This window comes from Eleutherodactylus coqui, chromosome 3 (assembly GCF_035609145.1).
Source record: "Eleutherodactylus coqui strain aEleCoq1 chromosome 3, aEleCoq1.hap1, whole genome shotgun sequence".
Taxonomy (NCBI): domain Eukaryota; kingdom Metazoa; phylum Chordata; class Amphibia; order Anura; family Eleutherodactylidae; genus Eleutherodactylus; species Eleutherodactylus coqui.
The window spans coordinates 281,795,897-281,808,764 of NC_089839.1; the positions used below are offsets into that span (position 1 = coordinate 281,795,897).

General features: G+C 43.1%; 1 protein-coding gene across 14 annotated transcripts in view; it reads left to right on the forward strand.

Annotated features, from left to right (window-relative positions):
* The window catches only part of LOC136621799 (dynein light chain Tctex-type 5-B-like), a 60,402-nt gene that overhangs the window by 44,967 nt on the left and 2,567 nt on the right, over positions 1-12,868 (forward strand). For all 14 annotated transcript variants that reach the window (XM_066597537.1, XM_066597544.1, XM_066597540.1 and 11 more), the window contains 2 exons: positions 2,358-2,507; positions 3,660-3,734. In XM_066597537.1, coding sequence (XP_066453634.1) covers positions 2,358-2,507; positions 3,660-3,734 — 225 coding nt within the window. The remainder of the gene's footprint in view (positions 1-2,357; positions 2,508-3,659; positions 3,735-12,868) is intronic.

Below are 12,868 nucleotides of genomic sequence, written 5' to 3' on the forward strand. Positions count from 1 at the left end.
AATTAAGCTAGAGTATATTATTTTTTTAAAAAGTGGGTATCTCACTAAGATTGGCACGGGCCTGAGAATCTGCTGTTATAGGAATTAATCATATTCCAGAAGATTTCACTGGTTTGCTCCAGATTGGTTATAATGAGAAGCTTCATGCATAAAATATATGTATTTGGACTCAGCGGTATTCCCCTTGAGCCCCCATACCCTTCTTTTTTATTGTAAGGAAGTACAATACAATTATACTGTATATGACGCATCAATTACATGCATACCCCACCCAACATTATAACAACTCATGATTGGCCTAGTATGTAGCGACGCTGATGATTAACATATGTTTACGCCCCAGGTGTATGTTGCTATGTGAACACGTAATTTCTAGGAAACGCAACTAGAATAGACTATCAATATCTCTGCCTGGACTAAGGAATCCAAGACATGAGATAAGAAGTAGCCCCCCTCTTATGAGCGGAAGGCATCACAAGTGTTTCTCATAAGAAGCACATCTCAGGAGCTTGTAGAACTTGTGTAGGAGTGTATTTCAGGATACCAGCATAAGAATGAACCAGTTAACCCATTACACTGCTAGCTATTTTCTATGAAGGTGGATATATATAAATGCACAGGCTGCTTTAAGAAACACATTTATATTATTATTACTACAACACTGCGATCGGCAATCCGCAATACAGGAAAATACAGGTACGCAGGGTTGCCAATGGGCTCACAGCTGGAATCTACTGCGGGCCTTCCACATGCAGAATCTGTGTTTGCCTGTGTGAGCCTGGCCTAATAGGGCGGATGGACATCATAGAGAGGTGCCGTCTACGCAAGACCCCTTATACGACCAATAGCAGAGAGCTGATATCAATAAGTGACTCTCACTATGGCAAGCTAACCCATCCATATGGATATTTCCATGGCTTGCATGCCATGCCATAGTTTTCCTGCAATAAACTACAATAGAAATGTACAGCTGGGGGCAACCTCCCTAAACAATTGGCGCCCTTCTTTTTTTTTTTTTTACTAAACAAGACTGTCCAAGCAAGACAACTCCTTTATGATGCCAAACTATAGACTTTCCTGACAGCCATTCTTGGCACCTTCAATATCTATACAATTGATTTATAAGTAGCGGGGTTTGCTATTTGGGAAGGAGTTATCCTAACTGTTCAACCTCTTTAAAGAGACCGAAAGTTAAGACACCATTGTATAGGACGAGTATCCCCTGAATTATCACTGGAAACAGCAAATTTGGGCAATAGTCATCCCATGTACATACAGCCATCGACAGGGCACTGAGTGACAAATTGCTCACTTATCGATGGTGCCCACCTAAAAAGCAAGCGACTATTGGCCTGTGTAAACAGGCAGTCGTTCTATGAATGACTGCCTGTTTGCAGTGACTGGAGGTGGGTGGCCATAAGAGATCTCCAGCGCGTTCCTCCTCCATTCTCTGAATGACTATCGCTCATGCATGGCAGGGGTGACAGTTGGTGAGATGGCTGTCGGGTGCTTATGCACCCAACAGTCGTCCCGTATAATAAGTTACCTGAAGACTAAAATCTGTTTTCTGAGTATTACAAAATGAACCAGACTCAAGTCCATAAACGAAGTTCACTGCCTGTTCTGGGAAGACAAACAATAAGTATTCAGCTTATCTAACCACTGTTTACTAGATGTTAAATGCTAGGTCACCGATACCGCTGCGCTAAATTACCTATTGTCTCTAAGTAATTGGGTTGCTTAGTTGTAATGGCCTATTTAGTTTGGGATCATGACTTCAGTGTGTGCACCAATGTAAGGCTGGGTTTGCACTGTTTGTGTGTGCTTAACCATTTAGTAGCAGGGTTCTGTCTCAATCATCGAAAACGGCATTTAGATGGAACCATAGCCTATCAGTTAAATGGAGTCCCCCTTTGACCTGGTTACCATTGCTTTCCAGCATGTTTGCATTGGCACAGTCAACTATGCTATTCTGTACAGCACAAGCAATGGAAATAAATGGAAGCCTGATCAAACGGAGACCAAAACTTACACCTTTGGTCTCTGACTAATGAAAGCCTATGGTTCCATGCAGGGTTTCGTCTAGATATTGTTTTTGGTGATTTGGTAGAAACACCAGTCTTGGGTGGACACAAACCAAGTTACTCTTTTGGCACGGAATGCCAGAAATGAAAGAAATTCTGCCAAAATGGAGACTTATCAGTCTTCATCTCAGCACTTCAAGTAAGTAGTTCTGTCTGAAGTCCCTTTTTCAGTGATTCAGATGGATTCCCCTATGTAAACTTGTATGGAAGCCATAAACTTGATGTGAATGCTCCTTTATAATGAACGATTCATCAGCACATTGTCCTCTTCAGCCTGCAGTTGCCCAAAGCTCCAAGGGAACCTCAAATGTGAAACCTCCGCCAAGTGAAGGACCTTCAAAACCTACAGACGCAAAAAACCCTGCACAATCCATCAGCCTGTCGAGTCTCCTGGCAGCTCAACGGATTACACTGAGACTTAAGGTAAACCGGTCAGCACTATATTGTATACAAGGGAATATCTTGTTATGTATAATTCATCTTCTGTAGTAAGATAATGGCTACAACGGTCTTTAAATATATAGATACCAAAGAGAGAGGGGTGTAGAGATAGAAAATGTGATGACTCATGTCAATATGCAACCAGTTCTAAAGTAGTGCCGTCACTGAGGCCTGATGAAGCCGAGCCGATTTGCTTGCTTACAGCCTCTAAGGCCATCCAGAGCTGCATTCACAATTCAGCAGAGTTTAAATCTCCCACCATTCTTTGCTGACTCACTGTCTATAGAGAGTTTTCTCTAGCAATTTGCATTGCGCAAATGTGAACTGTTAAGTAATTAGATATAGGAAAAACGAAGGCCTACTTCACACAGGCATATTTACGCACGTAAAATTGGCCCGCGCAATACACAGTGCATAGAACCCATTGATTGTGTCTGTTTTACCCTGTGCATTTCGGTCACACAAGAAAGACAGAAATGTAGTATGCTCTATTTTCCTGGGCATTTGTGCACCAAAAGTCCCCATTAAAGTCAATGGGGATGTATAAATGCGTGTGCAATATGCTGGGAGATTTCTCAAAATGCTGCGTAATTGTTCAGGAAGAGAATACATCTTTAACTCCTTAGACTAATTATCCATGTTAATGGCTGAGAGCACTGCTGCGTATTTCCCAGCTAATTAAAATATCTGGAATTCACACGTTCACGAGATCTTTACACGTGCCTATGCTGCACTAAAATAGCGCTCGTGTGAACGAGGCCTAAAGCTCTGTTTAGACCGGCCAGTTTCTCATTTTTTGCCGCTGCAAATTTATGGATTTTCCGCTTGCGTAGCAATACCCTAACTGCGATAAGGACCTAGGAGATGTCTGACGACAAGCTTGCTGACTGTTTCCACTAACCACCAGCAGAATTTTGAATGCATCTCTATAGTACAATGCCAGACTCAAGATCAGTGCAAAATAAGTAATGCAATATTTTTACAAAGTGACTCAGCTTGTCACATAGAACGTCACAGTTTATTGGTGCAAATCAAGTTTTTGTATATCAAATTGATCCTCTGCTAAAAAACATCATATCTTAATAGACCAACTAATTGCAATAGTGATGAAACTGCTTCTCAAAACTGTTTCAGAATAAAGCAGCTTTAAGGAGGAAGGTCAGAGCCCGCACACCAAGCCGTAAACCCACCGCCATCATTAATGAACAGGTAAGGCCTTATACCTGAGTGTGACCCATCTGGGTATCCCAGGAAGCCATGTCTATGGGAGTCATAAGGAGGTCCCACACTGATTGCAGTGAAGAAGTAATTGCCATGATGGTCATTTCTCCATTGAAATCAACTGGTGTTAGGGTCCGTTCGCATGAGTGACGTCAGAGTTCGCCTGTTTATACAGCAGATACATCGTTGGCTCGTTCAAACGAGAAATCATTCAGTCGTTCATATTCGCTGTATAAAAGAATCAGAACTCAATCAGTGCTGTTTGAAAGGAAGGATCAGTGAAAGAATCTTTTTTTAATGGTGCTATTCAATGTACCATATAATGTACTGAAAAACTTTTAAAAAGTTCCAAGTTGAGTAAAATTTTAAAAAAGCACGAAATTCCGCCATCTTTCAGTGCGTCTTCTCTCCACGGCGCACAAACTGCCACAAAAATGGCATGATAACTTTACTCTATGGGTCAGTACGATTACTACGATACCTTTTTGGGGGGGGGGGGGGGGGGCGGGGGTTTGCTGTACTACTTTTATTTTTTTTAAAGACATTTAATTTTTAAAAAAATATTTTTTGCTGCCATCTTCTGCGCGCAATAACCTTTTTATTTTTCCGTCCGCATAGTTGTGCGAGGGCTCATTTCTCGCAGGACGTCTTGTAGTTTGCGTTAGTACCATTTTGGAATACATATGACTTTTTGATCACTTTTTATTGCATTTTTTCTTGGAAACAGAATGACCAAAAAAAGTGCATTTCTGGCGTTCTTAATTTTTTTTTTTCAATGGGGTAAACAATGCTTTACTTTGATAGATCGGACTTTTACAGACGCAGCGATTCCAAATGTGTATTTTTGTTTTATGATTTTGATTGTTTTTACAGGTCATTGGTTAGACTAAATAAAAGACAGTTCATTAATTACAACTAACTGGTAAAGGATTTGCAGTGTTTCCACCACATGGACACATACCCTATATGTTACATAAACCTACCCTTATAGTGTTCAGTCAGTACGCGGTGTGTAACAGTGATTGTGAAATAGTAGCACAATCACTTTTGTTATTCTTTTTATTAAGCAAGGTTAATGGCGAGCCGACTGGATTAATTGTATCGGCAGATTTCAAAAAAATACAATACAACGGCAACTGGATTACATTATTCCCCATAATTGGAAAACCTTACGTGGCAGAAAACGGATATCATATTTAAATTCAGAGCACTAAAGTTACTATAAGCCGCCTATCTGCTTATCGGTTACAAAAATTCTGTTGCACAGTGTAATCGTTCCGTCTAAAAGGGCCTTTAGTTCATAAAATTCATGAACAGCAAGCAGAGGCAGTGATGAGACAAGAGGGCCTAGGGTGGAGGCATGTTGGCAACAGCAGCAACGTCTTGGGGAACCTGCCCCTTCCTCAGGCAGCGTGATCGTGACCTTATCTTGAATACAACAATATTAGAAATTATCTTCCGGGCTCACACGACCGTATGCTCACGGCGTATTACCCACACACAGTAGCAAAATTCCAGACTTTAATTATGCCGCTCACACAAGCCACACGAAAAAAATAATCGTGGCATGTGCTATCTTGATGCATATAACGCATGCCTACATGCCAAGATAGTATATAAGGATTGGCATCACGCAGCTAGTACACGTTATTATGTACATGCTTGGCACACCGGCAAACACGTTTGTGTAAGCCCGACCTTGGAATACAATAATTAATGAATTGATTAGGCTCATAAAAATACACCAAAGCTGCAGGTCACATTTAACCCTTTCAGGACCAGTGCATCTAAATTACATAGAAACATAGTATGTTAGGCTAAAAAACGATCCACGACCATCTAGTTCAGCCGATTATCCCCCAATGCTGATTCAGAGGAAGGCTGAAAAAAAACCACCACAATGAGGTGGAAGCCAATTTTCAACATTTTAGGGGAAGAAAAATTCCTTTCCGACTCCAATTTGGCAATTGGAATAACCCCCGGATCACCGACCCTTCTGAAGTAATCAGTGATTATAACATATAATATTGTATCGCTCAGGAAAGGTGTCCAGGTCCCTCTTGTACTCTTAAAGGGGTTGTCCCGAGGCAGCAAGTGGGTCTATACACTTCTGCATGGCCATAATAATGCACTTTGTAATGTACATTGTGCATTAATTATGAGCCATGCAGAAGTTATAAAAAGTTTTATACTTACCTGCTCCGTTGCTGGCGTCCTCGTCTCCATGGTGCCGACTAATTTTCGCCCTCCGATGGCCAAATTAGCCGCGCTTGCGCAGTCCGGGTCTTCTCCTCTTCTCTATGGGGCTCCGTGTAGCTCCGTGTAGCTCCGCCCCGTCACGTGCCGATTCCAGCCAATCAGGAGGCTGGAATCGGCAATGGACCGCACAGAAGCCCTGCGGTCCATGAAGACAGAGGATCCCGGCGGCCATCTTTAGCAGGTGAGTATGAAGACGCCGGACCGCCGGGATTCAGGTAAGCGCTGTGCGGGTGGTTTTTTTAACCCCTGCATCGGGGTTGTCTCGCGCCGAACGGGGGGGGGGTTTAAAAAAAAAAAAAAAACCCGTTTCGGCGCGGGACATCTCCTTTAATAGAGTTCACCATCACCAAGTCCTCTGGCGGAGAGTTCCATAGTCTCACTGCTCTTACAGTAAAGAACCCCCTTTCTATGTTAATTTTTTTTCCTAGCAGCATTATCACCTCCTGTCATTTCCTCCAATAGCGTGCATCTTGGATGTGTAACAGGCAGGGAGATCAGCTTGGGTTAATGGTGGCTATGTACTCCCATTCACAACCGGCTACAAGTAAAAGTGATAGTGGTATTGGTTGTGGTTCGTGACACCAGTCGGCAGCAGATTGGAGCGTGGGGCGTCTTTGCGATTGCACTCCCACCTGATCTTACCACACACCATGATGATGGTTGTTGTAGTCCCTGTGGGACAGTGTAGTGTAGCTCAGTGCAGATGTTCCTAGTGGGAAGGAGCTCCAGGAGACGAGGGAGATGGGGGAACACTAAAACATAATATTAGGAGAGAATTGGAGGAAAGAAGGTTACTTGCACAGTCCAACTCTCCTTCACATTCAGAGGTTACGTGAAATGAACAGTCTCTTTATTTCCATCTCTTGTTCCTTAGGCTTTATTCACAAGAACGTATATTGGCCGCGCTTTCACACTCGGCTGATATACGCTGCCGATCTGATGTATAGTTTACAACGCATCAGTTCAGATGGTCGCATTCCCGCAGCGTAAAAGAGCCCGGCCGGCCATGATAGCGCATGGGAGTGCATTTCGGCCGGGCGCTTTTACGTCGGTCAGGAAAGATAGTTCAGCACCTATCTTCCTGGCCGGAATACGTCGGTGGCTGCATAGAGAAGGGAGGGAGTTCCCTCTGCCCCTTGATGGCTGTTTGCAATGGTAGGGGGCAGGAGCTAGATAATAAGCTCCCGTCGCTCCCTTGGCACACTAGCTCTTGCCCCCTTTCCCTTGCTGAGAGATGATGAGGGGGCGGAAAGAGGGAGGCAGTTTAGCATAACTAAACTGTCTCCCCCTTCCTGACAGCAATCCGAGCTGCGGCGTATATGCGCCGGACCCGGGCCGTCTGAACGGGCGCAGAAACGGCAGATTTGTGCGCCCGTTCACGTGATTTTTGGCTCCACTGTATCCGTGAAACAGCCAACCGAAAATCACTACATTCGTGTGAAACGGCCCTAAGGGCCATTAATGATTATCGTTTAAGAAAATTGTTCAAATGAGTGAAAGTGTACGATAATCGTTTGATCTAAGCGCAGCCAACGACTGGACGATAATCGGTTACTTGACGTTCGTTGCTCATTTTCTTCATGCACAAACTCATCGCCGGCTCGTGCGCATTTTCAGGTTAAATCACGCTCGTTCAGTCCTTCTCATTCACTTTAGGCTCCTTCACACGGGTGGATTTGTGCAGAAAATCTGCTTGCGCAATACACAGGGAATACAAGACCTATTTATTTCAATGGGGTCATTTACATTTCCTTATTTGTGCACAGAACCATGCGCTATCGTCCTGTGCATTTGCAAGCCAGAGGTCCCCATAGAAGGCTATGGGCGGTCAAATACGTGCACAATATGCAAGAGAATGTGAGAAACACTGCGCAATTTAGTGAAAACGAACACACCTGGAACTCATTAGGCTAAGTAGCCATTTAAATCTGGGCGTGTTCGTCTGCCACGTGCAAATGTCCTGCAATGTGTGCAAAATGTGCAGTAAAATACATGTGCACAAAAAAAAAGACAAATACATTGCACTGAGGTGTGCGCAAAAAATGCATACGCTCATGTGAAGGAGCCATTATACAGCGTATCTCAACAGTCTGTCTAAACAGGCTGCACGAGCGAAATCGGACGCCATTTACTCGCTCAAACTATGAACTTCTGGTATGAATGGACCCTTTCTTCTGTCCGCTACCCCTCTCCTTCACTGCACTACTACTACTTGGTTACTTGCTGGTAACCTGTTCACTTAACAGACACTGACTAATAGCTGCCTGCTATGACCCAAAAACGTCATCGTAAAGTACAAATCTCGTGCGATTTTCTCTGCCGTGTGATAACGGCCTTATCGTTCTGTTTACACATCAGTCGTTCTCAGTCACTTAAAAAGCAAATGTGAAAGACTGAACGATTTCTTGCTTGAATGAGCCAACAATGAATCCGCCTGTCTAAACAGGCTGCCAAGGCAAATGAGGTAGTGGTGACGTCACTCGCTCGTTCAAACGATAATCGGCTCGTCTAACAGGACCCTTAGATATGAATGGATAGAGCAGCGCACATATGTAGCCACTGCTTCATTTTTTCTCCATTAGAGGCCGTCTCCCCGGGTGGGATGGGGTTCAGGGACCGCTGTCCTGGGGACAGTTGTAGGTCTAGAAGCTCTGGGATGTATAAGATATTTATTGCATATCCTCCGGGCATGCAATAAGAAAAATTACAAAACCTATGCAAGAGCAGGTACAAAAACCAATTCCCTGCAGCATGCAGTAAGGCATAATGCTATAAGTGGGAGGTTGTACAGGCCAGCCACTCATCTGGGGTGAGGTTTAGGGCTATACTTGCACACAGATAAGGCTTTCATAGGGCACCAGTCACACAGATACGTGTAGTGCACCCTGCTGGCTTAAAGCCCATTAATAACACCCATACTATTAGATCCGACAGGCTGTCCCACACCTTCTAAGGGTACATTTACACTAAGCGATAACCATTTGAATGAGTGAATGATGTCAGACTTCACTAAGGCAGCCTGTTTATACAAATATATTGTTATAATGAAAAATGATCTGGTACCGTGTTAGCCAGTAGAGCAAAATGTGATTGTTCCCAGCAAGAGAAACCAAGTAATCTTGTGGATAGGATACCTTTTAATGGCTAACAAAAATACATGATGTTATAGCGAGCTTTCAAACCTCTCAGGGTTCTTCCTAAGGCATAATGAAATAGATCTGAAAAGGCACGCATTATATATATATATATATATATATATATATATATATATATATATATACACACACACACACATACATACTTATGACAAGGCACAGACATGGATGTGATTCATTTGCACTTGGAGGGATACTACAACAGAATGAGTAGAGAAATAAAAACATTCTTAAATAGTGCACTGATAAAGATGTGAAGGTTTATGGTCTCTGAATTAGTGTTAGGGGGTAACCAGGAGAGAGTGTTATCTGTGCATAGATGTCTCATACTTCCCATTCACAAATGAATCCTCTTGAAGAATTTAACACTCTATTGAAAGTGTCAAAAGTTGTTATAAATTTGTTCTGCCAAATTCCTCTGTGGCTTTGTGATTTGAAATTGCCTTTAAATATAATAACTTTCATGTCTTCTATGAAAGACAGAATTATCGTGACTAGAAACGTGCCCGGCCACAGGTAATTCTGTCTTTCTCTGTTTAATTGTGTGGCGATGAGATCTCATCCTTCAAAGCTTTCAGTTTTTGTCCTCTTTCTCCAACATAAAGGCCTCCAACAGGACATTTACTGCACAGGATCAGGTACACAACATCAGACGAGGAACATGTAAATGTCCCTGGGATCTTATAGTCCAGCTGTGTGTTGGGGATTTGTATCATGTCTGCAGTCAGTATATGTGAGCAGGTCTTACAGCTCCTTACATTACAGGGATACGTTCCTTTTTGTGTGTCTGAGGGCAATGCACTCCTGATTACAAAGTTCCTCAAATTAGAAGGTTGCCTGTAACATAGAAGCGGAGGGTCCGGGAATATGGTTTTCAGACGGTCATCCTTGTGTAGGGTATGATGGAGTTTCTTTGCGGTTTTCCTTAGTACCTCTAGCTGTGAATTTTAGGTCACTACTAGAGGTACTCGACAGTTTCCTTCCTTCTCTGTATATTGGAGTAGTTGATTTCAAACAACTCAATACAAACATCCCTATACTGAAAACCAATTGATCGGCCCACATACCTCTGATGGGACAGTTCCCATCTAAACACATCAAAAAGTCCATTGCCTACAGCCAGGCCATCAGATACAACTGGATCTGCTTCAACCAAACAGACAGAAAGGAACATCTATACCATCTTAAGAGGGCATTTTTAAATCAGGGCTACCATCCCACCTCAATTGATGACCAAATCACCAGAGCCACCAGGATACCCAGAAATCAACTACTCCAATACAAATACCTCGTTGACTCATTCAAACGAAAAATCGTTCAGTCATTCACATTTTCTGTATGAGTCTACCTTCACAGGGGTGAGCGCGATATAGCACTAGTCAATGTGGGTTTTACTCACAGACGTGAGACGTTTTTCATGCAAAAACTCCTCCCATCACTAGTTAATATGATCAGTAAGAGAAACCAAGTAATCCTGTAGATATGATACCTTTTAATGGCTAACAAAAATACATGATGTTATAGCGAGCTTTCAGGTTCTTATCGACCCTTCATCAGGCTATGAAAGGTCGATAAGAACCCGAAAGCTTGCTTTAACATCATGTATTTTTGTTAGCCATTAAAAGGTATCATATCTACAAGATTACTTGGTTTCTCTTACTGAGAACAATCACACTTCCAGCACTAGTTTCACAGAGGATCGGCAAGTGTTTCCCATTGAAAAACGGCCTGCGATGTGTTTAACTGTCCCATTGCAAACAGTGGGCGATGTGTTCCGGGGGCCGCGAAAAAAATTGCATCGCTATGAGAGAAAACATCACTTATGTGTATGATTCCATTTAAAAGAACGAAGTTCATATTCGCGCAAGTTTTGTGTGTCTTGTAATGCACTTAACTCGCGTGAGATTCACGCTCGTGTGAATGGAGCCTAAGTGAATGAGAAAGACTGAACGATCGGTAATTAACCCTTTCCAATCCACTGTCTGACTTCTGAAGACATTATGATTTAAGGCTGTACAGCTCTGATGTTGGAAGACGTCCGTCGGGGTTCTCTTACTGTATATTGCCAGCCTCTCTGCTGTCGGAGCCTATCCAACGTGTCACCTCATGCAGTACTGGCTTTAGCCAGCATATAGCGCCGTTGTATAATGGCAGCAAAAGAGTAAGCCCCCTAGGAAAACCAGGATACGAATTGGACTGGAAAGGGTTAAACCAAGCGATTATGAGCCAACAATGATTTTTATGCCTGCAGAAAATGGATGAAAATCAATCGATTTAAAGTCCCTACACTAAAATTACAAACATCACAGAATATACAGTGAACTGCGCCATTTTATCCGTCAAGTTCACAATGCAAACGAAGGTTTACCTGTTTTTTCCATCCGCCGCTGAACGTTTCAGTCCTTATTTGTACATTGCGGCATGATGACAAATAATAGTCGGCCACATTCCATAAAGCGAGGGAGTGCCCCGTGTTTGTCTTGTATACAAACGAGGAATTAGCGGTAAAGTGTGTTTACACGAGAAGTCCACATTACACAGAACAATTGTGTACACAGTAGCAGCCTCTTCCTCATACAATGGAAGGCTCAAATACATGAAAGGCTCGACAGTACAAAGGAAGTGGCTTCAATACTGCAAAGTAACCGACGCGTATAATCACTAAGTAACATCACAGTGTTTCCTTCATCAGGAAAACAGAGCCCGTGCCATAAGGTCATAGTCCTGTTCTGGATTACTCAAGAATAGTTTTGGTTAAGGGTGCGTTCACACGTGGCGGATTTTGATATGGATCTACACCAGATCCACAGCAGATGCAGCACACACTGCGGATTTTCGTGCAGAATGTCGAAGGAGAATTGTTCGCATCTTGTTCTTCGTTCAGTTTCTGCAGGCATAAAAAGTACTGTTGACTCGTTCGCTTATCATTCGGTTTAAACAGCAATCATTCAGTCCTTCTCATTTACTTATGCAGGGAATGAACAAGCCAATACTGCATTTGCCAGTCTAGACAGGCTGCAAGAGTGCAAACGAGTTAGCAGTGATGTCACTCGCTTGTTCAAATGAGAAAGGAGAATGACCCTATATCTTGTCATTTTATGACTTGTATGCTGTATTTAGCACCAGTTTCCCTCTCTGCAGGCCACATTTTTAATCCTCAGTCTTCTATAAGCTGGTAGGTGGAGAAGCTACAATGGCTCCATACACAGTACATGGAGAAAGCAGGAGATGTTGTCAGGAGTTGAACCAGGAACCTCCTGTGGCCCTTCCTATTGAGCTATCCAGCCTGTGGACACTTTCCTGCCTTGATCTCTGATCCCAGTTATCTAGCTCCTACCTCCTGGTCCTGACCCTGCTTCTTGCCTTGATTGCACTTCCAATAAAAACCCAGCCCTGCTACTTCCTCAGTGAGTGATTATTCTGCTCCACAGCTCCACTTAGTCAAGCTCTACATTACCTGCTCCTCCACTATTCCTGCAAAGACTACCCAATAACGACTCCTGGCTTTCACCTGACAATGCTTCCCACCTTATCCTTTGTACTGCAAACGTGACCACCCGATAATGACTCTGGCTTCCACCTGACTACTCCTCAGTCCTGCTCAGCTACACCACCCATGGCTCCTATTCAGTGCCAATAAGACGCAACAAATATTGTGTAGCACATACAGAGCAATAACAGCATCATGAAGGACATTATACAGCAGTA